The following is a 26,565-nucleotide window of genomic DNA, read 5'->3' as shown; positions in this document are numbered from 1 at the left end:
TGGGTTTGAACAGGATCTTCTTGGCAAAGACATTTTGGAGTTCTGCCACCCGGAGGACCAGAGCCACCTGCGAGAGAGCTTCCAACAGGTACACCAACAAAAGCAAACCCAACCACCAGGGCTGATCCAGTCCTACACACATTCCTCAGCACCTTGATCCTGTAGGAAAGAAGCATCATAAATGAGATCTCTGGGTGTTCTTTTTGAGAATAAGAGCTAATTGAGTCTACAAGGGCTGGATTCACGAAACATTCTTAAGAATAATATTCTTCTTTTATAATTAAGAATCATCATACAATCAAATGATGCCATTTTTTTCTTAATTAAAAAAAATATATATTTTTAAGGAAATATTTGAGAACTTATAGTATCGTAGGCTAACCAGTTATGGAGAAGCACATCCCTAAAATTAATGCAACAATTCCTGTCGAGCTAGTCATGGTAAAAATAATGTGCACACTTAGTGTTATTTGTATTGGCAATGCAAAATGACAGCATTTGAAGTGATCAGTGAAATTTCATCAAAAATTGCCCATCAAGAAGTTCCCCCAAGAGCAATTGATCTGAGCTGGTGACCACATTAATTTTATTATTCAAGTCTCACTGTATGTCCACTATATATTTGTTTAATCTAAGGAATGTTAGGAGAAACATCTAAGACAAGGTGACTCCAGAGCCATGAAAGAGTAAAATCTGAGCTCTGGGGTGACATTATGTGAACGTTGCTTGCCAAGAAAAACAAATTCTTCTCAACTCGCCCCACAATCCTTTGCTTCCCCACTCCAGTCAGTGGAGTGCTGTTTGCAAGTCTCCATCGGTTAGTAGGTGTTGATTGGCTACCGCTGAGAGTTCGTCGAGTACCTGTGGAGAACGGTGAAGAGTCTTGTGTTTGGACATTTGAAGAGGTTTTCTGTGTTCCAGCTGTTGTTGTTTGTCTTCCTGTTTTTGAATCCTGTTGCCAATTAAATCGCAAGCTGGTGCTCTTCAGAAACTCTTTTGACTTCCTCCTCTCTCTCTTCCTGTCGCATCAACTCTGTTTCTGCTCTTTACCTCATCCTATCTCTTTATCTTTGGTCTTTTACAAAAACCTGCTGTTTTTCTTTTATCCTGCTCCTTATTTTCCTGACTTTCAGTCTTTTTCAGCCCTCTTTCTTTACCCTTAAGTTCCTGTCTGCCATTTTGTTTCTTTATTCGTTGTTTTCTGTTATCTGTTGCTTATTTTATATTATAGTGTTTATTCATATTTTTAATATTTTATAGTTAGATTTTATTTTTATATTTTTCATTTTTGCCTCTGTTCATTTTTAGTTTTTGCTCTTCCTGTCAGGTCACTGTTCCTGTACTTTACCTCATCTATATATCTGTGGTTGTTTACAAAATCTTTCTTTTGTCCTGCTCGTTATTGCTCATGCTTTTGGTCTTTTTTAGCCCCTTTTTCCGTGTGTTTCCTGGTGTTTTGTTTTTCTTTCTATTATTTGTATACGATTATAGTGTTTCTTCAGATTTTTTTCTTTTTAATTTTTATATTTTCAATTTTAATTTGAGTATTTCTTTTGTCATTTTTACTGGTTTTTAATATTTCTATTTAGCTTTTTTTAATTGTTTCAGTTTTCAATCTAGTCATTTTATTACTTTGATTTAAACAAATTAGAAACGTTGCATTGGCAACTAAGTTTTTCATCTGATGTATTTAATTCCTGCATTATTTCAATCGATGCAAATGGTTTTTAATAGTTTTAGTTTATTATCTTTCTGGTGTTTTGTCTCTTTTTGTGTTATTTGTGTACTGCTGTAGTGTTTCTTAATGGTTTTAATATTTCATAATTAGATTTTATATGTTTATATGTTTTTTTTTTTTCATTCATTTGCAATTTTTTATTTTTTTTATTTTTCTATTTAGCTTTAATTTTTGTTTTAGTTTCAGTTCTAGTAATTTAAATCTATTTTAGTACAAAAAAACTGAACTGACAAGATTTTTTTTTTTAAGTTTTTCCATGTAATATTTATATTTTTTTTTATTTCATCTTTATTTCAGTAAGTGAAAATGAATTTTAAAAGTTTTAGTTTTCACTTGACCTCTGTTCCTGCTCTCTACCTCATCCTGTCTCCTTATCTTTGGTCTTTTACAAAAACTCTCTGTTTTACTTTTATCCTACTCTTTATTCCACCAGCTTTTGCTCTTTTTTGGCCCCTTTTTCTTTGTCTTCAACTTCCCATCTTGGGGTTTACAGCTATCATCAGTATTCTCTTCACATCCTGATATCCACACACATTTATGCCAACCGTGTGTGTGTGTGTGTGTGTGTGTGTGTGTGTTGGTATTCCAACCCATGGGATGATATTGTGGGCACTTGAAGGGTGGGTGCAGTGTTTTTACTCCCTAGATGATCGTGCCCTCTATATTATGTGCTTCGCTTCTTAAAAGCCCCTCAAATCCTCCGCCTCGCTTCTCCCAGAAGGCCAAGGTTGAGTGGTCAGGTACGCCACAAAGAGATTTGTCAAAGTACTTTCGCCTGTTTCTCAGTGTAGGTCTGTTGACGGCTGATAAAGACCCCTCGGGCTGACATCCAGAAAAGCCTTCAGATAACTGGACATCTTCGAAACTCGAGGCCACACACACGCGTCGGTGTCCTCAAACACACCTGTTTCTGAGTCTTATCTGCGTTTTATCTTGTACTTTTGAAGCCAAGTGGAACAAAAGCCGAAAATTTATGCGTAGCAAGACCGTTAAAGCATGTTTTTCTTGGCTTGTAGTTTCGATACTGAGTCCCGGCAGATGTCAGAAGCTAAAACAATGTACATTCACAGGGTTGCTCAAAATCACTTGATGTTGTGGACTACTGGATTCTTGCTTGACAGATTCTTTACCGCGTGAAGATGAAGAGACCATTTGTCATAAAAGAATGGAAAAAGATAACCTTAGAGAGATATAAATCTCTCCAAGATCCTGCCCTGATTTCAAAATCCAGAATTCTCTGGCTTCCCTAAAGTCAACTTAAACTTTAAATTGACCCTCTAATACATGTTCCTGCTTTATAATTGAATCTAATCTGAGTTACTAACTCACTTTACCATTAAAAAGACTTAATCCCTCTTATTTTTCAGTATCTCACCTTCAACTGCCCAGCTTTATTCACAATCCAATCAATTCCAAATGGATAAATCACAACCAGGGATGCACAATACTGTATATCAGTGGTCATGTGATTTGTAACTTCAGTAAAATAGGTGTATTTAAGCCAATAAATTATAGGACTACATTAATTCTAGTTGGCCTGCTGGTTTTAAACACAAATTAAATAAAAATTTTATTCATTAAGATTGTTGCTCTGTTATACACATGCATGCATAATTTCTTTATTGCCATAGAAATTTAAAATTTTCTGCAGTTGCACCTGTTGTAAATTGAAAGCAGTTTTTTTTTCTCTTTTCATGATGTTTGGGGTCATTTAGAAGCAAATGGATTTCAGTGTTTCATTGAAATCAGGCTGAAATAAAGTATACGTTTTACATAACACAACATTAGATAAAACCTAAACAGAAATTGGAGTTGTTGCCTTGGCATATAACTGAAATAAAATAACCTGATGTACTAGAATTACTTAAACATAAGTAAAGTTTAATTAAAGTAGAATATAAACATTTAAGAATCCAAAAGCAAATAAAATGACAAAAGCACATAACAAAGCAAAGAAAAAAATAACGGATATAAAAGTAAAAGCTAAGTCAATATATTAATAAATACTATAGTATTATAGAAATAATACTAAAATGACACTGAAGGAGATCTGAACTTTAAAGATGAGCATATATTTTTGTTATCAGTCTCACAATGTAGATTGGTATCCGTTGTCCATCAGTTATTGGCTTTAAAATCTAAATAATTATCAGTATTGGCTAAAATACTGTATTCCTGAGTCCCTAATCAAAGTCATTGAACATTCTGTTTCTCAGAATTACATCAGATTACAGTAAAGTAAAATAATAAAAGGTTTGCAGTTCAGGTGTTTACTGTTTAACTATGTACACTCAGTTCTCAGTTTCTTACTACCAAGCAGCAAAAAATGTCCCTTTATTAACTCTGTTTGCAGCTCATTTCACGTCAAACTAGGGTGATTCTATTGAGAGGCGCATTGAAGCCTTGATGTGAGTCGTGTGACTTCAGGTTTGGTTTGAGAAACAGTGAAGTCTGGGATCTGATAAAGAAGTTAAAATGTTTGTCTCTTTCCCTCCCGAGATCTTAGGGTCCTTTCTCAAGCCGAAAAGGAAAGTGGCCTCTTGTCGCCAAGAATAATATCCCATTTCCTCTCTCCTCTTTCAAAGCAGGATATACATCCAAATACTCACTGTATTTCTATTACTCACTTGAAGTGTGGCTATCTGTGCTGTTTGTTTAAAAGAGCCATTTTCGTCAGAAACTTTATAAGATTTTTTGAACTCTGAAGATCTTTCTCGTTGTCTTTCATGCTCTGTTGAGTGGAAAGTTGATTTGTCTATACACAGCATTTTTTTATTTAAAGCAATCTCTGTATTTGGATGGGCAAACACTGCTTTAAGTGACAATAGAGGTGACTGTGTGGAGAGCATGTGGATGGGGTTCAGAGTCTGACCTTAGCTCAATATGAGCCAGTCTTACTTGTCACAAAAGCATTAAGTCTAATTGAGGTCTATATATATATACATTGCATCGTAATGTGAGGAATATTACTTATGTGTTAATAGATCTGAAAGGCAAAAACCCTTATGCATCCTAGAAAAAACAATGATGGTAGATTTTCCAACGAGCTAAACTTTGTTAGTCATTGACAGTGTCTGTAGTGCATTGGCTTTGATTGTTTTCTGAATTGAATCACTCATGTCACAAGCATCAATGAGGGACAGATTATCATTCTTGCATAAAGCATGTAATATTCCTCATGTTCCTAATTCCTAAAGCCAATTTGTGTTCACATTTGGTGCTCGATGAGCATTAATTTTGGATCCTATCGGGGGACTTTGATAATAGGTTTGGTATTTGCTATAGGAACCGATTGGTCATATTTTGCTCATTCTTTCACTGATTACAGTCATTGTTCACTCATTAAGATAAAGACCCCAGTAGGGTTGCACCAGCCATTTTGTATGTTCTTACTTGAATAATAAAGTCCACATTAGAGGCTTAATAAATACTAGCTAGTTTGTTAGTTTGCATCATTAGTTATCTAAAAGGTCTTAAAGGGTTAGTTCACACAAAAATGAAAATTAGTCCATAAATTACTCACCCTCAAGTCATCCTAGGTGTATATGACTTTCTTCTTTGAGATGAATCATGTCGGAGTTCTATTAAAAATTGTCTTTGATCTTTCAAGCTGTTTAATGCCACTGAGCGGGTGTTGCATGCATCAGTCCAAAAGAAGTTAAAGGGGTCATATGATGTTGCTAAAAAGAACATTATTTTGTGTATTTGGTGTAATGAAAGGGGTTTATGTGGTTTAAGTAAAAAAAAAACATACTCTATATTATTGTTTCTCCTCTATGCTCTGCCTTTTTGAAACACGTCGATTTTTACAAAGCTCATAGTTTTGAAAAGTGAGGTGCGCTCTGATTGGCCAGCTATCCAGTGCGTTGTGATTGGCTGAATACCTCAAGCGTGTGAAGGAAATGTTACGCCCCTTACCATACTGTGACGCCTTGTGTCCCGGAGCGCCGAGACAGAAAAATTAAATCCCATTATAAACGAGGCATTTGTTGCATCCAGTGGGGACATAATTACGGATTATAATGACAATACCAGCGGTTCTCAGTTCCACTTCCAACCCCAATTTTGCATGTCTCTCTTTGTTAACACCTAATTCAGATAATCAGCTCATTAGAAGTGAGCTTCGTGCATGAACTGTGTTCCCACTGACACGGTCTCTACACAGTGTTCATTGCTCCCTACTCCCTGAGCAGGGGAAATCACACACTTTAATGCACTTTGAATGGAACATATATGTTCGCTTCAAACTGTAATCACGGTGGAATAATCTGTGATGTCCACTTCGCAGGGCACTTACATTCGAATAGAACAAACGTCTGAAGCGATAAGAGAAAAATACAAAATATTCAGAGCAGTGGGGGCACGAGTACTGGAATTGAGAACCACTGACTTATACTGTCTTTTTACGTGTTGCATTGCATCGTGCCGCGTAAACATAAAACCATGTCTGCATTTGTGATAGGAGAAACGACAAACAACAAGCGCTACTCTACACTGCTCAAAACTCGTGTTTGAATCATCAGTGGCAAAACCCTTAAATATGTAAACGTACTTACTGTCTGTAAGTCAGAAAGGCTGGAATTATCATCTACTCTCCCAGGATCAGGAAACAGTCCTACATAAAATGTGCTGCACACATCTGAATATTGGAGATACTATTGGAATATTTGGGTTGAACTGTTCTGGAACAGTGTTGTAAATACAACTTAACCACTGATTTCTAGTTGTGTCCTCTTTTGGAAGATCAAAGAAAGTACACAACAAGAATAAAAGTCACGCCTTTTTTTTTTGTGTGAACATTTGGCCGGTGTTATGCAAATCTTTCCACATCGTGGCGTAGACGTGGGGGCATGTTAGAATGAGCCGTTTTACATAGGCATGGACGAGTCTTAACTTTTATAAAGAATATTTCTTTGGATTTGCAACTTCACAGATCTTCTTTATACACCAAGAGCTTGTAACACTCCAAAGAGAAAGGAAAAATGTAAATCGCATATGACCCCTTTAAAAAAAAAAGTACCATTTCATAAAAAAGTGTCTCACATGGCTCACAAAGGCCTCCTGTAGCGAATCTATGCGTTTTTGTTAGAAAAATATCCATATTCAAACCGTAATAATTACTTTAATGTAGCTTGCGCCAACAGTTGTACACAGAAGCAGCTCTGGGAGGATGACGTATGGGGTCAGCGATGCGCATGCGCCTGTGAGTCTTGTGAAAACCAACGTTTGTTAACAGGAGCAAATGAAGCAAAGCTTCCTTACTTTAGCAAAGGAAAACCAGTCTCCTCTTGGCTTATATCGAAATCCTCCAACATTCTTCTTTACAAATCCTCGTTTTGTACTTCTAATTAGTGATCGTTGTTCTGTTTTAATCTCTCCCCTGCACTTGTGCATGCGTCACTTCTAATTGGCACATGTGCAAAGCTGACCGCATACGTCATCCGCCTGGAACTGCTTCCATGTACAACAGTGAGTGGTATATTACAGTGATTATTACATTTTGAATATGGATATTTTCTTACAAAAACGCATTGATTCGCTACAGGAGGCCTTTGTTCATCCCCTGGAGCCATGTTAGACACTTTTTTTATAGATGGGCGCTTTTTATTTAAGTTCTTTTGGGATGATGCATGCAACACCTGCTGAGTGGCATTAAACAGCTTGAAAGATCAAAGACGATTTTTAATATAACTCCGACTGGATTCGTCTGAAAGAAGAAAGTCATATACACCTAGGATGACTTGAGGGTGAGTAATTTATGGGCTAATTTTCTTTTATGGGTGAACTAACCCTTTAAGTTCTCCTCAAAGTAATATGTAAGTCCATAATTTAATGTTTGCCATCAATAATCCTATAGAAGCCTTCAAAATTCTTTCAGTTCTAACTTTGTTTGCCTTATGGTAAAAATAAGCTTTCATTGAAAAATGATAGTTATAAAATACCCATGATGTTATTTCATTGTTATTGACATTCAAAAGCATTCATAAAAGGTGCAGTAAATAAATGCAAAAAAAAAAAAAAAAAAAACATTTATTTATTTATTTATTGGTATGTGCACTCTTAAGATCCAGTTTGTGTTGAAGAGTTACTATCAAGTCATTTATTCACACAATGTTCTCTCTCATAAAATGTATAACCTTCATGATCTAAATTAGCTTATTGATGCAATACAATATACCTACTGTTTTATTCCAACATTTTCTTCTGGACAAAAGCATCTGTACATATATAGTTTATACACAAGATAAATTTCAAGTTTAATAATGCAATTCAAACATATTTAGTGGTGTACAAGTTGTGACTTTACATGTGATATGAACTTGTGTTCTTCTGTTGTTTTTAGGTGGTCAAGCTGAAAGGGCAGGTTCTCTCGGTTATGTACCGCTTCCGGATGAAGAACCGAGAGTGGATGCTCATCAGAACCAGCAGCTTCACCTTCCAGAACCCTTATTCAGACGAGATCGAGTACATCATCTGCACCAACACCAATGTCAAGTATGTCCAACCTTCTCATTTCATCTCTATGAAAGCTGTTGGAATAGACTCATCATACTTTGTTGGGAATGCCTAATATCCTGACTGCAAATATAATGCCGGATGCTGTTGCACCAAAATGAATGTTCAGTTTTGGAGGGCCGAAATCATTGACTCTAGCAGTAGCGTAAAATAAGCATTTCTCTCATGGAAAGTTTTGAGTGTGCCCATGTCTATTCTGTGCACACAACGCAGATAAAATCTGACAGATCAACATGTCAGTTGTGTGGACGCAAGTGCTAGATTAACAGTATTGATTTCTTGTTTTTAAAAAGATGTCAATTAAGAGCTTGTAAACAATATTTTTCCTCAGCAAAATCATATAAACATACATAAACTCAGTATTGAGCTAGAAAAAAAAAACTCCAGAGAAGACCTTCTTTTTAAGCATATGAATTATATTACATAAATTTTTTTCTTAACCTTAATTGTCATTATTTAATCTAAGTTTGAATGAATCTGGCATGATTTTTTTTTATTACCGCACCATTTAAATGTTTATATGTCAACAAATTAGAGTAGAAACATAATCATGTCATTTATATAATTTTATATACAACTCTATATATACTAATTGAGTGTTCATTATTAAATAAATGTAATTACTTGATTATTATATTAACTTTAGTTTTGGTTTTAAATCTGTTTCAGTTTTTCTGGTAAAAAATAAATAAAAACCTTTTTTTAGTGCATCACTAATTACAAACTTTCATAGCAGTATGCAATCAAGCACTCTTCTTTAATGACTGATGGTTTTGGGTGGTTTCTGTAATTAGCACCAGTCAGCCACAACCATGTGACCTGCCTCGAGACATTTGGGCCTCTGTGAGCCTGAAATCAATATCATTTATTATCCTTCTGAAGTATTTGCCTGTTCATCTGGTGTTGGCAGAATGGGCTTGATTTATGCCCACATAGGTCCTGTGAACTTGTAGATGTGCATTTAAAGCAGGTTGTATTTACTTTGCCCTCAGGTGCAACTTTGGGTGTATTTCTTTTGTCTTTTAGGTTGGGGTTGTCTAAGGATATGGTCCAGGGAGGTGAAAATAGTAAAAGAGACCATTTTGACAGTACATATTTAGTTACCCTATTCTAATCTGTCAGTGTACTGTTACAAAACCTATAGAGCTGGCTTATATAGATAGCTGCCTTCTAATGCCAGCTTTCAAATTAGTCATGATGTTTCCTACACTTTGTAAAATAATAAATGTATGAATGTTTTGTTGCAAAAAATTGCAATTCTATTTCAAATTCTTACTCATTTTGATTAACATACATCAAATCCTGCCTGGTGGTTGCACACAGTCTCTCCATTTGAAATAAATGACTAATGATCTGTTGTTTGTTAGAAAAGGTGGATTAAGAGAGCATCTAACTGAAATTAAACCTCACAAGTGACTGATTTGTCAAAATAATTTGATTTGAATCATATGAGAGACTCCTTTTTAGCTTTAATGTTAGTGTTTCTAAGCTAACAGTGCAATATTTTGATATAATTATTGACTAAAGCATTTATTAATTATAATATTTTAATTAATTATTAATTTAAGATTCAGTATCAGTTTGAGGGAAAAATAACCCTGTGTGAAAATAATGTTGAACTTAACGTCATTTATCTGAACAGTGACACTAGCTGTGTAGCATTTGGCATAGCTTCTCAGTGATTAGCCGAGTGATGATGTAGCATGGCAAACTGCAAAATTTCAGGGTGATTTTTACATTAATAAATAAAATGATAGCTTTAGTGTAGTTAAGTGACTTTTTAGTGTAGTAGTGACTTTTTTGTAGTTACAATAGAACAATTATATAAACTGTGATAGTTAGCTAAAAACAGAGGCAGTTAGCTTTTCTCCCAGCTCGACCAAGCTAGTTGGTCTTTTTTTTTTATGTCCGCTGTTCAGACTGTTTTAAGCTAGTTTAAACTGTGGTTTGTCTTATTTGACTTATAGGAAGTTTAGCTTGGTTTCGAACAATGTTTTCGAAGTAGTTTCCGCAACACTGCTAATGAATGCTAATAAAATCGAGTCTGTTACAAAACTGACATTCCCCTCTTCCACAGTCAATAAACTTTCTCATCATACCATAATTTCCTCACCAGTAATTCTCTTCACACAATGAAAAACAAGGGAGTCTTTGCACATTGTAATGTTTGAGCTCTCATTATGTTCACTGCGTGTTTGTTTTGTGTGTGGAATAAGTGTTCATATACTGCTCTATAGTTCCACACTTCTGAACAAGGACAAAACGATTATGTCGCCCACGAGAGAACCTGCTTTAGGTTGCGTATATTATGAAAAGTTATGTTTGTGAGATCAGGGTGCTGAAATTAACTCTGGGAAATGAGTGTCTTCAGTATTTTGATGTGTCTTTTTTATTTATGAGGATTTATGTCACTGTTTCCTGCGATTTGTGATGCGAAATAAAGTATTGTTAACAATTTTCAAGTTGGGGTGACAGACAATGCTATTGTCAATCGCCGATGGCTGACAGATAGCACGATTATGAGCTAGCTTTGTCATATCGCTGGGTTATTATACTGTATATAAATTGCAGGCATCTGGGAGTTGATACTAATATGCGGGGCATTGAAATTGCTTTTGAATGTGTGCTCGCTTTTTACTTTTCGAGATTTGTGATCACGCATACTCTGGCAGTACTTACCACAGATTTTACAAGATTAGATATTTGTCAGTGGTGCTCAGGATCTGCAAATCATTTGCTGTCATCCTATCAGTCATCTGTCCTAACTCTGTTTATGTGGTTAGTGAAATTTTATGTGCCATAATGTAAATGGCTACAGTGATTCTCACTGATAATAATAAGAAATGTTTCAAATCAGACTGATTGCTGAAGGATCATGTGACACTGAGGACTGGGGTAATGATGCTGAAAATTCAGTTTTGATCACAGCAATAAATTACAGATTTAAATAGTTTATCATAGGTCATTATATTTCACAATGTTACTGCTTTTTTTTACTGTATCAAATAGAGTCATCCTTAGTTACCATCAGAGATTTAATTCAAAAAGTCTTACAGGCAGAAAACTTATGATATAGATATAAAAATGTGTATATATAAAAAGCCAATTTTAAGGTTTTTGGACTGTACTGGAAACCACACTTGTTTTCATTCAAGACAATTTTGGGCAGTCTGAGTATAACAATGTCTGACTTTGTCAATGTCTGACTTGGAATAAGGTGTGTGTGCCTGTAAACACCTGAGTGATTGTGTGTGTGTGTTGTACTTTTGGGAGAGTGTGAATATATGGGAGACATTCATCACAAATGGCATCATCTATCCCAGACTCCCCAACCCATGACATGTGGAAGAATGCAGGAACAAGTTGTCCTGGGGGTGTTTTCTCTGAGGAAGCTAGAAAGGCAGAGCCTCCTTAAAAGGAAAATTGGATGAGAAAATTATTAGTTTCACAAAAATAAACAAACAAAAAAAAAAAAGCCCAAATAATTGCAAAATAAGAGATTAAATGGTGCGTTAATCATCCTTAGAAAGCAATATCAGCAGATGAAGGTTCAGAGGGAGGTAGAGTCTCTTTTGCCTCTTTTGAGCTTATTGTGTTCTCATTGAGATTTTATAGCATGACGTGAATGTGAGGTGAGTAACAGAAAAATGAAAGGTGTTGTGTTACTTTAGTGTCATTGAGATACTGTTATAGTTTATATATACATATATACACACCTTATTCCACCAAAGTCAGGCATATATATATATATATATATATATATATATATATATATATATATATATATATATATATATATATATATATATATATATATATATATATATATATATATATATAGTTATGAAGAAACATTCATAGCCTATCTGTCTACTTGGCTAGTTAATCCAAACAATATAAAAATGTATAATGTTGATAAACAATATAAAACAGATATCACACGTAGCGTTTTAATAAAACTGGTAACGTTACAGCAGTGGGGAATTTGAACGTGTATGAGTTATTTTATTTAATCTGTGTTATTTTAATGTTTCCTTTTTTGACCTAAAACATGACACGTATGTTGATGTGTCTGCATTCAAGCATTTCAGTGGGCTTAAATAGATCACCTTTTACAGAAGATTTAGTTCACAAACAACTGACAGTTTTGACCTAAATATGGTTTTCAGTTACAATAATTAATCCTAAAATTTGACATTAGTAACTTTCTTTTAGAAGCATCAATCGCGTGTGCGCTCTCAAGATCTCCCGGTTGTGAATTCAGTTCACTAGAGACTCGCACTAAAGGGTTCATTTGAATCAGTTCATTCTTGAATCAGACACCGCTTCTGCGTGTCGGAGCAACGTATTATATTATAAGGGGTAATGATATGTTTTATGAAATGTAGTGAAGTAAAAAGTATGATCTTATGCTTTGGAATGTAGTGAAGTAAAAGTTACTCAAAATAAAACTACTCCAGTAAAGTACAGATACTTGAAAAATGTACTTAAGTACAGTAATGAAGTAAAGCTACTCCGTTACTGACCACCATATACAATTATATACAGTATACAATTTTTTTTTTTTTTAATCATAGTTAATATGGGGGATTTTTAGTAGTTTATATGTGTGTGTGTGTGACCCTGGACCACAAACCCAGTCATAAGGGTCAATTTTTTGCAGTTGAGATTAATACATCATCTGAAAACTGAATAAATATGCTTTCCATTGATGTACGGTTTAAGTCAATATTTGGCCGAGATACAACTATTTGAAAATCAGAATATTGAGAAAATCGCCTTTAAAGTGGTCCAAATGAAGTTCATAGCAATGCATATAACTAATCAAAAATGAAATTTTGATATATTTACAGTAGGAAATTTACAAAATATCTTCAAGGAACATGATCTTTACTTAAAGTCCTAATGATTTTTGGCATAAAAGAAAAATCAATAATTTTGACCCATACAATGCATTTTTGCCTATTGCTACAAATATAACTGTGCTACTTATGACTGGTTTTGTGCTCCAGTGTCACATGATGTGTTTGTATAGTTTTTGTAAGTTTGGGGTCAGTACGATTTATTATTATTTTTTTTATTTTTTTTTAAAGAAATTAATTATTTTCAGCAGTGATGCATGAAATTGATCAAAAGATGCAGTAAAGAAATGTGTAATATTACAAAAAAATTCTATTTGAAATAAACTTTGTTCTTTTGAACTTTATTTTCATCAAAGAATCCTAAAAAGTTACGATTTCCACAAAAATACAAAGCAGTAATCCTTTTTATTTTTGCATTAAATTGATCAAAAGTTAAAATGTTACTAAAGTTTTCTGTATAGTTTTTATTAATTGTTATTTCAGTGTTCGTTATTTTAGTACATCAAATTAAACAAAATTGAAATGAGAAATGTTATTTTTATTTTCTAATTTGTTTGAAATGTATTTTATTTTAGTGTTTATTTTGTTAGATAAAAAATTCCTTTTTTTTTCTTTTTTTTATTCAAGTTTTAGTTAAATATAGTAACACTAAACTAATTATCCTGTCAATCTGTCATTATCCTGATTGGATAATGACAGATTGATTTGACTCAGATTTACTTTTTTTATGCATTGTATCATAAACTTTCTGAGGGAGAAACAAGAAAAAAACAATTCACCAACCACATCAGAATAACAAGCTAAGTTTTCTGAAAACAACTCTTAAAATCTATTAAATGTAAAATCATCTTGAACCAGTCAGAAATACTGATTAAGCGAATAAGTTTATGCAGTGCACAAGCCAAGAAATCCTAGCGTGACGGATATCCAGAAAATGGGCAGAAATAAACAAAGCTTTCTCACATTAGGTGTCGTTCTCTCCGTACTGACTTTGAGATTATGGGTAAATAAATAATAAGAGCAGCGGGCACCGGTGAGATGAATATTCATGCACGACAGAGCCAAGGTGAGATGGCAGCTTCGGCGCGCCAGACTGGCAGACTGCCTGCAGAATAGACAGGGATGCTGCGGCTGAGAGAGCGATAAACACTCACCCCTCAGACAGACCGTTTGGTAGGGAAGCAGATAAGACGTAAACTGCACAAACAGAGCCAAATGATCAGTGTTACAGACTGACATGCACTGTTTAAAGGAATTGATTAAGAAAATGGCAATTCAGGCATTATTTACTTTCACTTATGTTGTCATTCTGTGTAAATCTTCATGCAGCTCTTCCTGCACAATGACCATTTATAATCGTCTGTCAAGCTCCAAAAACACCATAAAAGTAGTTCATGTGCTCTATATTCAAGTTCTGACATCTAATTTAGGTTATTTATGGAGAATCCCTCGTGTGGTGGCTCTCAAATCTCATTCTTCATTCTATATGTTTGAACATAGGCGAGAGCTAATGATGTTTGCCGTTAATTATGTCAGTCTCAATGCAATTGCACATGAGATTTCGGAGTTTCTGTGGAAGGGAAGATTATCACTAAATAAAATCGGCATCAAAAATGCATATATAGTCTGGAAGTTCAGTTCATTTCTACAAATTACTATATTAGAACTGCATTTCGGTGAAAGATTGATTCAGCTGTTTATTTGCATAAATAATCAAGAATGTAAGACCCTGCATGCTTTGAAAGGTTTTAGTTCAAAAGAGTTTTTTTTTTTTTTTTTGGAAAGAATCTCTTCTGCTCACCAAGGCTGGCATTTATTTAATCACAAATACTGTAAAAAAAAAAAAAAAAAAAAGTAAAAAAGTAAAATATTATTACAATTTGAAATATTTGTTTTCTATTTAAATATATTTTAAAATGTAATTTATTCCTGTGATCAAAGCTGAATTTTCAGAATCATTACTCCAGTTTTTAGTGTCACATGATCCTTCAGAAATCATTCTAATATGCTGATTTCTTTTTATTATCAGTATTGAAAACAATTACAAAAAAATCACTATTATTGATGAATAGAAAGATCAAAATAGCAGCATTTATTATATATATTATAATATATATATTAATTTCTTTAAAGTTTTTACCAGTTACGTTTTGAATGGTATTGCAAGTAGTGCATATTACTACTGTACATTACAGAGTCTGAATGTTGAAATTATGGGTCCATCTCAAAAACTGGCTAAAAAAATGTATAAAGATTTCTTTGTAGCTCTATTGTTTGGCCTTAAAATGACCAGCCATGTTTGTCTTGTTAGCTGTGTTGCTGAAGGGGACGGTGAATGCTGAATCACTGGGGTTCATCTGGGGTATGAATCTCCAGTCTTTGTGTGCTTTAAGCGTAATGCCACACCACCACAAAACTTAGATATCCATCTACAGACATCTCCATATAAAGGACGTACAGCTTTTAGATCCTCAGAGCAAACAGACAGATGATTAGCAATTCTGAAACAAAAGTTTCAATATTTTGTTACTGGCGCCAGACAGACACACAGATCACGTTGCCGTCAAAGCTGCTGGATGAGCGCTGCATGAATGCATGGCATTCAGAGGTGCTGCACCTAAACAGCTTTTATTAACTTTTTTTGTTTAAGGGAACACTTGATACTATATAATGAGTGTTGATATTTCATTGCAAAATGATGTGCTTTTGCTGAGTAAAGGAGTGTACAGCCTAGAAAGACAAATGCACTTGAAATGTACTTGTCTGAAAACCAACTTCACAACTAAAATACTGTTTGCCAGAGTTACTTATTATCTCTTCAGACTGGCGGAAACTGGTCCAGATGCAGTTTTTAGTAAAGATGGAGCTCCAGTCAGCCATGTTATGAAAGTTTGTTGTGTTGAAGCGCAAATGAAGGGGAGGTGATGTTGTGTCTCACTCTGCACCCCAGTTATAGCATAAATCACTACCACAAGACCAACAGCAATCTGTGTTTTGCGTGCAAGTGTGCTGGTGTCAGCTCTAAACTGTTTAAATTGCTTAACCATCGAGACTTGAACTATCCAGAAAGAGCATGCTTTTGAGTCCGCGTCACCAATCATGTCAATAGGTGGACAACACGGCTGTTCGTAATTGTAATTTATTTCAAGCTATTTTTAGTCTTTTTAGCAGTACAATGTAGAGATGCAACTTCATTGGAAAATACATTTCAATGGGAAAAAATAAAATAAAATTTGTATCCATACATCCATTTTATTTATTTATTTAGTCTAATAAAAATAATTTTGCCTGTTTATAGAAATTAAGATAATTTTGTCCAATTATAATCCATCTATTCTTTAAACCTCTTGTCTTGTGCAGGGTTATGGGGATGCTGGAGCCTATTTCAGGGTTTTTTTTTTTGTTTGTTTTGTTTGTTTTCTTTTTGCAATAAAGATGATTCTGTTTATAAAAATAAGATTTTGCCTGATTATCCATCCATCCATCCATTTTTGCATTTATTATTTTGTTTTGTTTTATCTTTTTTTTTTGTGTGCAATAAATAAATCTTCTTGTGCGTAGAAATTAAATTAAGATTGTTTCATTCTAATTATAATTCATCCATTCTATCCATTCTCAAAACCACTTGTCATATGTTTTATTATTTTATTTTATTTCAATTAATTTTGCTTATTTTTTTCTTTTCTTTTTTTCTTTTCCTTTTATTTAATCTCATTTTATTCAGTAGAAGACTGTGTTTGGTATCTGTATATTACCAAAACATTTCTCAGTGTTTGTTGGGCATGACCCTAATTCAGGAACATTTCCCTGAAAACACACATTCGTGCTGGTCTCTGTGTTTTTCGGCAAAGATGCTGAGTTTCTGGAAATAATCAGTCAGTACATGCTGTTCTCTTGTCTCTCTTATTTTCTTTCTCTGTCTCTCTGCTTGTCTCCATTTATATCAGTCTCTCTCAGCATGCACGGTCCAGTTTTGTGCCACTCACTCCTCCTTTGTTACCATGACAACCGCAATCCGTCCCGTAGGTGCTCTGGGGATTTGGCCGGGTCTCACTCTCACACTCGTGTCTTCCAGACTCTTCCCATTCAGAAACATCACCGGCGACATGTTACCGGCTCATGATTTCCCATGCCGAGATGAAAGCGTCAGGGCGTTCTGTAATGGTTTTTCATATTTAGAGCCATAGTGAGTTAATTGCGGAGGGAGGCAGAGGAGAGTTTGGGTTCCTGTGGAAACTTGGATGCTTGGATGTTTTTGCCCTTTTTGCATTTTTGTTTCAGATTTTCCCCTCTGTTCTTTCTGTCTTCAAGAAGTTCAAGTGCAGTTCAGTGTTTTGGGTTTGGGTTTGATCCATCTCATTTCTCTGTTAATTCAGGTAGCCTAGTGTGATCCCAGAATGTGTGCACGCATTTCAGACCGCTAATGTCTGGATCCTGCATCTGTGTGTTTTCATGGGTAATTCCCTACCAGCTCTTGATTTACTAGGGTGGTTTTTTTCCCCCTTTTTGAGGTAATATGCTTTCCTTTAGATAAGGAAAGTGGCCCTTATTTAATTTGCAGGTATATATGAAGCTCATTGGCACATCTTATGCCGCTTTTCCACTGCATGGTACGGTACGGTTCGGTACGGCACGGCACGCTTTGGCGCTTTTCCACTGCATGGTACGGTACGGCTCGGTTCGGTACGGCTAAGTTAGTGAAACCGAACAAAGACATCTTTGCTTCTCAAAAGCTCAGCTAAGCTAGTGAGCTGCCCATGTAGGCAGGATTCTAAGGCATCGAAGATGCATTTTTGACCTCAAAAGGCTGTGTGATTATGCTGAGACACCAGTGCATGTCTGCTTTGAGGAGAGCACAACCCCATAATGCGCTGCGACATGCTCACTGTCTTTTAGTCCAACAAAAATGGCAGATGAAGTGCGAGAAATGTTGATTGTAAATATATTATTTTCAAGCTCAGGCTAATTTAAAATGGACTATGCATTATTTGTATGTGCTGTGTATTATTATTGTTGTTGTTATTAATATTATTACAATTGAATAATAATTGTTTATTGTCATTATTTAAACTGTTATTAAATTATTTATTTGTGCTATAATATAATAATATAGTTATTGCTATAACAGTAGTAATTATTATAAAAAAAAATCAGTATATATTAATATTATAGGAATAGGTATTGTTATTTTTAGTATAATATAAAATATAATTATTGCTATAATAACAATAGTTATTATTATTATTATTATATTCATGTTATAACAATAGGTGTTGTTGTTGTTGTTGTTGTTGTTGTTAACAAACACGATAAAAATAATGTCTACAAATAAAATTTTTACATTTTATATAACATATTATTACATATATGATAATTAATATGATGATGATTACTGATTTTGTGCTTGGGGATCTCATCAGTAGCGTAGCTAAATGATAAAAGCAAATGTTGTTAAAACATTTTATTAACATTTTATTTTTTCCAGTATTTGTGTATTATTATTATAATTATTTATAATAATATTATAAATATGAATACATAATATATGTTTTTTTTTTAAATTATCTATTTTGTGATTATTGGTCTTGTCATTACCACAGCTACATTCTAAAAGCAAATGTTCTTCAAATCATGCACACAGTTTTCTATGGGTGTCATGGTGCCTATGTAGCATGCTTGAAGTTGGTTACTTGTGAAGGTCCATTTCAGTTAGGATGCTGCCTGTACAGTAGATCATGTATTATAATACTCCATTATGGACTATATTATTGTAAATAGATTATTTTTAGGATAGAATATAGATTGTGTGGCTTAGTAATTAAATATCTAGTCTGGCAACCCAAAGGCTTAAGGTTCATACTCTAGAAGTAGTGTTCTGCTGTAGTGAAAAGCATGTGCTAAATTCATCATAATGTCATGTAATTTACCACACTATTTCACGAGGCTGATTTTTGGGTTTGATGAACTTAGGCAAAGTATAAAGAATATTGGAGTTTTACGCATATGATTGATCTGTTTTTACTGAAACCGAATATTCTTTTGGGGTCGTGTATCTGACTGGTATATGTGCCTAATCTACATGAGCAGTTAATGACGCTTTTACTCATTGGGGAGTGTGATAAACAGCAGGTGTTGATGTTAAAGTTGTGTGTTGCGTGTGTTTTATTGCAGGCAGCTTCAGCAGCAACAGCAGGCCGAGCTGGAGGTTCACCAGAGAGACGGACTGACTGCTTACGACCTGTCACAGGTGCGCACACACACACACACACACACACACACTCTTCTCTCAGTCCGTCATTTAGTCCTCTAACCCTCACAAGTGCATTACTCTCTTTAGCTGCTGTAGCACGTCTAATTGATCCTCCTTCATTTTATATACAAGTCCCTCTTAAATCAGCGTCACAGCTGAAGCTGTTTTAGATTTATACTTCAAATTGAATATCAGCCAATGAAACTCCCAGAGGAACATTTTATTCTCCAGAAGTGCTCTTTATAGCAGCTCAGATGATTTGGTCTTCATTTGATGAGAAGTGTTAGAGTTCATATTGGGATCTGTGATGTTTCTCTAAATCTACAAAAACTCTACAAATATTTGATTTGTTTAACTGTATCCAATTAATATTTTCATTTGTTTATTTTAATGAATTTAATTTCTCAGGTGGTTCTTTTTTAGAAGTCTCCATTTTGTTCTCTGTTTAATCTCATTGCTGTCTAGGAGAAACAGTTGATATATTGAGATATTACTATCTTTTTTTTTTCTTTTTTCAGTGTCAGCCTGATCTTCAGTAGTAGCTACTATCTTTAGTAGTAGCCTGATCTTCTCTTTTAGCTTTTCTGTTTTATGTATCAAAGTTGTTTTATTTATGACACCCTTGAAATTTTTTTCTTAAATATACTATTTACATTAAAGTTAATACATTAAAGTTATTAAAATTGTAATTTCAGCAACCCAAGTATGGTTTTTATAATGAAAATATGCAAAGAAGCTGGTGTGGCATTAAAAAACAAACAAACACACATATTCGACAACTAGTAAAATACATTCATTCTATACTAATAAGGGAAAAATTAAACCGTTATATTACACTATTATATATTGTACACTGTTATTTTTCATTTAATTGTCATTTGCAATGCTTTATGGGATGTGCATTTCATTATCACATAAAATAATCCAAAGTCAGCATGAAATCAAAATTAAACATTATATTTTTAATGTGTGTTTTATGCATGCATTTTATTCACCCATGCATTTTTTATTTTTTTCAAATTGTCATAACTTGCTCATCCTATGCTCATTTTATGAAGTATACAAGCAATTTGCATTTATCTCTGCCTCTATTCCGGTATGCAATGCTCACTGTTTACTTTATAATCAACAAACGAATGAAGTTCCTCCCTATTTTTTTTTTTTTTTATTCTTGTGTGTTAAGCTAGAAATAAAGTCTGTTGCAACTTCCATTTCATGCCAACTTTAGGTCTGTTTTCCTGATTTTCAAGAACTTGTTTGCTTTAAATCAGAGTTTGTAATGTTTTAATTCATCTCAAAATCACTGATTTCATAAATGGCTCAGGACTCTAAATTTTTTTTAAATCCTAATGGATGAAATAAAAGCAAAAAAGATCTTCCAGAATTGTTTCCAGTGCAAAGTGTGAGGTCACTGTTGTGCACTTGATGCTTTGTGACAAGTGTTAGGATGAGATGCATGCTGGAACGGCATTGTATGTTACTGTGTCTAATGATTGATAAATGCGATAGTGAATCTGCATAACTGTAGTCATTTCAGCCGTGGAGCGTTAACTCCCTCTCTGAGGATCTGTGCTATAAAAATAGGCCATAGTTATGAGGTGAAGTCACACATTTGGAATAAGCCCTCCATCTTTATCTTTCTTTGACAACTTTTACAACTTAACACACATTTGCTTTGAGTCATAAGTGTTCATTTTGTTATGTTATATCATATGTTATTTTTGTTAAAGGGGTCATTTGAGTCAGTCTTAATAAAGAAGAGAGGATTGTTTGTTGAAAACAGATAACGTCTCACACATGGGATGTTGGGTAGCACCCATCAGCGTTTACGGTCTGTGAGTGTTTAACACCTGTCTGCAATTTAGAAAGTGTTCGAAAGTGACCGTCATTATTGGTTCCTGCGTTTGCCCTTACAAAACAAAAATATATGGGAATATATTGGAAAATAATATAATGCAATTATATTAAATAATACATTTCCATATATGGGAAACTAGTGCTTGTAGTTTTCACATCATATATATATATATATATAGATATATATATATATATATATATATATATGTATGTATATGTGTGTGTATGTGTATATATATATATATATATATATATATAGTATATAGATATATTTACATGTGTGTGTATATATATATATATATATATATATATATATATATATATATATGTATATGTGTGTGTGTAATATGTATTTATACACAAACACACACACACTACGTGTTCATATATTTATACACACCGTACCATATATTATTACATGTACATCTGTTTATTATTAAATGTACAGTATTATTGAATATGCATTATTATAAGTAAATATATTGTCAAATTTTTCAGTATGAAAAAAAAACAGTTCCTCGTGTATTATTCAATGTATACAATACAATGTAATATATAAACACAACATATAATTCTAGATATATTCATTATACAATAAATTTTATATACTGATACTTATATCATTTCTTATTTTGCATTTATTACCATTCAGTTTTCATGAGTTGAAATGTCAATCACAGACAGATCTGCTCTTGTTGATGTCCACAGGTGCCGGTTGCCAGCGTCCCAGCCGGCGTTCACGATGCGGGCAAAACCATTGACAAAACCGATTCACTGTTCTCGCAGGAGAGAGACCCACGCTTCAGCGACATGTACACGGGCATCTCTGGATGTATGTTCATACAGATATTACATCTGTCTAGCACCGCATCATGCACTGATTTCAGTGTAAACATGCAATTTACTGTAATTTCACTTAATGTGATTACAAAACCTGCACATTTCTGCCAGCTCGAGTTTGTATGCTATTTAATGCTTGATATGAAGTGTATACAATCTGTGATTGGGGCATTTGGTAGATATTATGACAACCTTCAGAAATTCCAGATTTCTAGCTGGTCAAAGCCAGTTGTTTAGGGTCATTAGCTGTTTCAAGCTGGGCAATTCTGATAAGTTTGCATGCCTTTGCTCTATAGTTTGACTCTGTTCCTCTTTTCTTTTTGCCATGGCCAGGGCTTAAAGTTCTCCGGCACCATGCCGGATTATTACAGATTATTACCCCCCTAGTATTGGTAGGTTAAGGAGTAGGTGTGGGGGAGGGGTTAGGATTAGGCAATCAGGTAGTGCCTTCAATGAGGGGGGTCATAATTTGGCAAGGGGTCAAAATTGGGCACAACACTGGATCTCCAATGTGCAGCCAAAATAATCCTACGTAAAAAAAAAATTAAAAAAAAACATGTTTATCACTTTCGAGTCCATGAGTTCACCTACCAGTGGTATGAGAGGAGCATAGCTTTCACTCTCAACCAAACTAACATTACTAGCCAATCAGAATTTTTCGCTCTTATAAACATGAGATGCACATAATAGTATCCAATTACAGAGTTGCAGCCCTGATGAATGGAGAAGCGCGACACGTTAAAAAAGCTGCGAGGCGCAATGGTCAAAGATGTTCATCTAGCGCATATTTAGATAGAAAACTAATTAAAAAGCAGCGAAGCTTTGTAAACAGCTCAGAGTAATCATGTAATCTCTGTAAGAATGACAAGATTGCCAGAACAAATTTACCGGGATTTTTGAAAAGGTCCTGCTTACACACAGTCTCTTAAAGGGTAATTTACCAGTGAAGATGGTATGTGTGAAAGGGGCTCTTCTAAACTCTTCCTCTGCATGTGCTGTGAATTTGAATTGCTTAACGTTCATCTGGGAAACCAGTGTGCATTATCTCACTAGATTTGTAACGTAAATAATTTATAAACCTTTGCCAACACAGGAGAATGCATCACCCTATGTCTAAAAATGCCATTTATTGTATTTTGCGATTTCAAAAGTTTCTGCATGTGCCCAAATATTAAAATTTCATGGATTTAAACAGTTTAATCGCGGTGTAAAGTGAAATGTCACCAGACCGTTTGCGCTCTCTGCAGGTATTTGTTACAATACATAATGTACTTAAGTTGGTTATGTTCATATTATGTATAGGCATATTACATTATGTATTTTAACAGTGTTGTTCAATTAAACCATGTATTTACTTTTTGATATTTTATTATTTGCCAATTATTATTGCCTCATCATTAGTTTATATATAAATAGTCAAACTAAAGCCTGGTTTCACTTAGGTCTGTTTGTGTTACTAAAAAATATCAGAATAATCAGTTGTCAAAAATAATCAGTAGATCACTTGATTACCAAAATAATCATTAGTTACAGCCCTAGATTAGTTAAATACAACTGCATTGTTTTACTTTTTGTAATTAAAAGGCAAATAATTTGTCATTTGAACATTTCTTAAAAATAGTATTAAAATATTGTCACGTTCTAGTGAACCAAGTATCTATATTTTGTCTCATCTCTGTGTATTGTCACACCCCTAGTGTCAATAAGCAGTGATATAGCTCATAATTTTCCAAGTGTATGATATAGCTTTCATTCTTCAGGTCAACCATATATAACTTTGTCATAGTATCCTTTCAAATGTTAAAGTTGCTACAGTCATTGCATTCTTTGCATGTGATGAACCACCCCTCCCCTGGAAAAAGTTCAGGCTTAGGCTTTAACCTCTGTGTAGCTGATAAAGATGTTGCTGTAATGTGATGTGTGACTGTGTCTCCTCTCTTAAATGCAGTCATTCAGTGTGAGCTCGATAAGGATTAGTGTTTGTTTGTGTTTAGCTGATAAGAAGATGATGGTGCCGTCCTCCACTGCTGGTGGACAGCAGTTATACTCTCAAGGCAGCCCGTTCCAGCCTGGACACTCCGGCAAGAGCTTCGGGTATGGACAAACACACTTCACACTTCATTCAAAATGAAGACAGGACATGTAAAAAATCTAATTCAAATTTGAAATATTAATGAAAAATATAGTAGCATATCAAAGATGCTAAAATGGCATTGGTAAAGGGGTCTGTAATCAAGCATTGTACTTGGTGTGAAAAGGCTTTCAGATGTTTCACAGAGAATTAAGAGAGCTGGCCGCTGGGTTGGTTTAATTCACTCACATGATGTGGTGCATGTGTGTCTTTCAGCTCATCTGTGATCCACGTCCCAGGAGTCAATGACATCCAGTCCACAGCCGGTTCAGCTGGACAGAACCTGACCCAGATCTCCCGGCAGATCAACGCCGGCCAGGTGTCCTGGACAGGAAGCAGACCTCCTTTCTCCAGCCAGGTGAGAACGATCCCATCGTTGGCTTTGTGTGTCTCCACTGCCCACTGGCGCTCTAGTCTCCATTAGCTTACTTACAGTAATGGAATATTTCTCTTTAGTGTTGTAATGAGAGAACTATATCCAGATCCCGGTTAGGATGTGGAGCAATGGCTGAAAATGATCATTCAGGGCTCAGTAATCCATTCATACTTGCATAAAAAAATATCTGTATATATATATATATATATATATATATATATATATATATATATATATACACACACATACATACATTTATACATACATACATACATACAAGCACTATTTTTACTATTTTTTGCAACTATTTACTATAACTTTGGAATGTTTAGCGGGCAAAATATATATAATTTATTTAATAAAAACAAATAACAATCAACGATAATTTCTATAAAAATGGTTGTAAAATTATTACATATTACGTAATTGTAAAAACATATTACATTTATACATATGTACAATATTAATATATTTTGCAACGTTTTTGTATGTGGCAGGAAACTATATATATACTTAATAAAATAATAAACAATATGTATTTATTATTAAATAATAATCATAATACAAAACCTAAAATGACTCAAAATAATTTATTATTTTATTGTATATGCAAAAAGTTTGAAAACTGGATAGCAGTATGAATGGAAACTGTACAAATTGTGAGTGCAACACAATGTCCAATTAAAATAATATGAACCAGTATAAGAGAGGGACTCATTTGGGTTGTGTTCGCTTTTATATTATCTTTAGGCCATCAGGCTGTGCTTAATGCTTAAATTTGAAAGGGTTACCAGGGTCATCAAGAACCTTGCGTGTGGCGTCCATGATAGCGTGTGTGTTTTCAATCAGTTCCAAACTGAGTGTGTGGTTTATGGTCTGTCATCTGTATTTCTTTAGTAAGCAATAAAATGCATGTATATCATTAATTTTTTTTTCCACCAGTCATGTCACATTTATAATATCCTAAATAAATAACATGTGTAAAGCCGTTTGTTATGCAGAAGACCAGAGAAATGCTGGTCCACAAGAATCTCTGTGGTTCTCCGTTGATTAAAAGCAAAGCCTGTTGTCTGCAGCTATAATTGTGTGATAGCACTGCACTTCCTTCTGCTCTGCTCCGTTAAGACTTTTAGCCCAATTGTCCTATTTGTTGTTAAGCAGATACAGACACTCGGCCCTAACAGAGTTTCCAGGGAAAATTGGAGTAGAGAGAGCACTAGAGATTTTGCAGAACTGTAAAATAATTAAGTGGGATGAAGTTTACTGGATGATCCAAAAATTAGGTTTATATAACAAAAATACAAAATTTTGCACTTAATTTGCAGCTAAAATAACTGTATTGTGAGATTCTAATTGTTTTAAATGTTTTTGAAACATTTCTTTTATGATCTTGTTTGTCTTATTTAAAAATACAGTAAAAACAGATACAATAATATCCTCATGTCTCCTGTCGTTCCACCACAGCAGCAGATTCCCACTCAGTCCAGTAAAGCCCAGTCCTCACCATTCGGCATGGGCTCCAGTCACAGCTACCAGGCCGACCCGTCCTCTTACAGCCCCCTGTCCAGCCCCGCCACCTCCTCGCCCTCTGGAAACGCCTACTCCAATCTGGGCAATCGCAGCAATGCTTTCGGTAAGACCTGCTTATTTATGACAATAAAGGCTTGTTTGCACCAGAGAGAGAGAGTCAGAGATTGCAGATTGCACTGTGCACACACACAAACTTGTCAACGATTCCCCGCGACTTTTATTAATAAAATCGCCTAGATACTAGATCACTACATTATATTCCTCAGCAACAAGGTGTAAAATCACTGTTTTTGAAGTAACACAGCTTCATTGTTTGTAGAGAGACGTGCAGACAAAGATACATTTGCTATAAATGCTACAATTCATTCAAGAGCTATCGAGCCGTAACTGACGAAAATAACCGTCATTTTAACCCTTCCGTAAAAACATCTTACACAGTTTTAGCTTGCTTTTAGCAAATGACCA

At 34.5% G+C, this 26,565-nt stretch overlaps 1 protein-coding gene across 6 annotated transcripts in view; it reads left to right on the top strand.

Annotated features, from left to right (window-relative positions):
- LOC109092985 (aryl-hydrocarbon receptor nuclear translocator 2) overlaps positions 1-26,565 on the top strand; it is a 77,014-nt gene that overhangs the window by 42,113 nt on the left and 8,336 nt on the right. For 4 of the 6 annotated variants that reach the window (XR_006155152.1, XR_006155153.1, XM_042727293.1 and 1 more), the window contains 7 exons: positions 14-88; positions 8,082-8,233; positions 19,288-19,363; positions 21,932-22,055; positions 24,058-24,157; positions 24,411-24,552; positions 26,035-26,203. Coding sequence is in view for 4 of the 6 variants with exons in the window: in XM_042727293.1 (XP_042583227.1) it covers positions 14-88; positions 8,082-8,233; positions 19,288-19,363; positions 21,932-22,055; positions 24,058-24,157; positions 24,411-24,552; positions 26,035-26,203 (838 nt within the window). In the remaining 2 variants the exon portion in view is untranslated. The remainder of the gene's footprint in view (positions 1-13; positions 89-8,081; positions 8,234-19,287; positions 19,364-21,931; positions 22,056-24,057; positions 24,158-24,410; positions 24,553-26,034; positions 26,204-26,565) is intronic. The other 2 variants (XM_042727294.1, XM_042727296.1) reach the window with 1 other exon arrangement.

This window comes from Cyprinus carpio, chromosome B7 (assembly GCF_018340385.1).
Source record: "Cyprinus carpio isolate SPL01 chromosome B7, ASM1834038v1, whole genome shotgun sequence".
Classification (NCBI taxonomy): Eukaryota; Metazoa; Chordata; class Actinopteri; order Cypriniformes; family Cyprinidae; genus Cyprinus; species Cyprinus carpio.
Note: the sequence above shows the minus strand (reverse complement) of the source record. Positions and strands in the feature narration are given on the sequence as shown.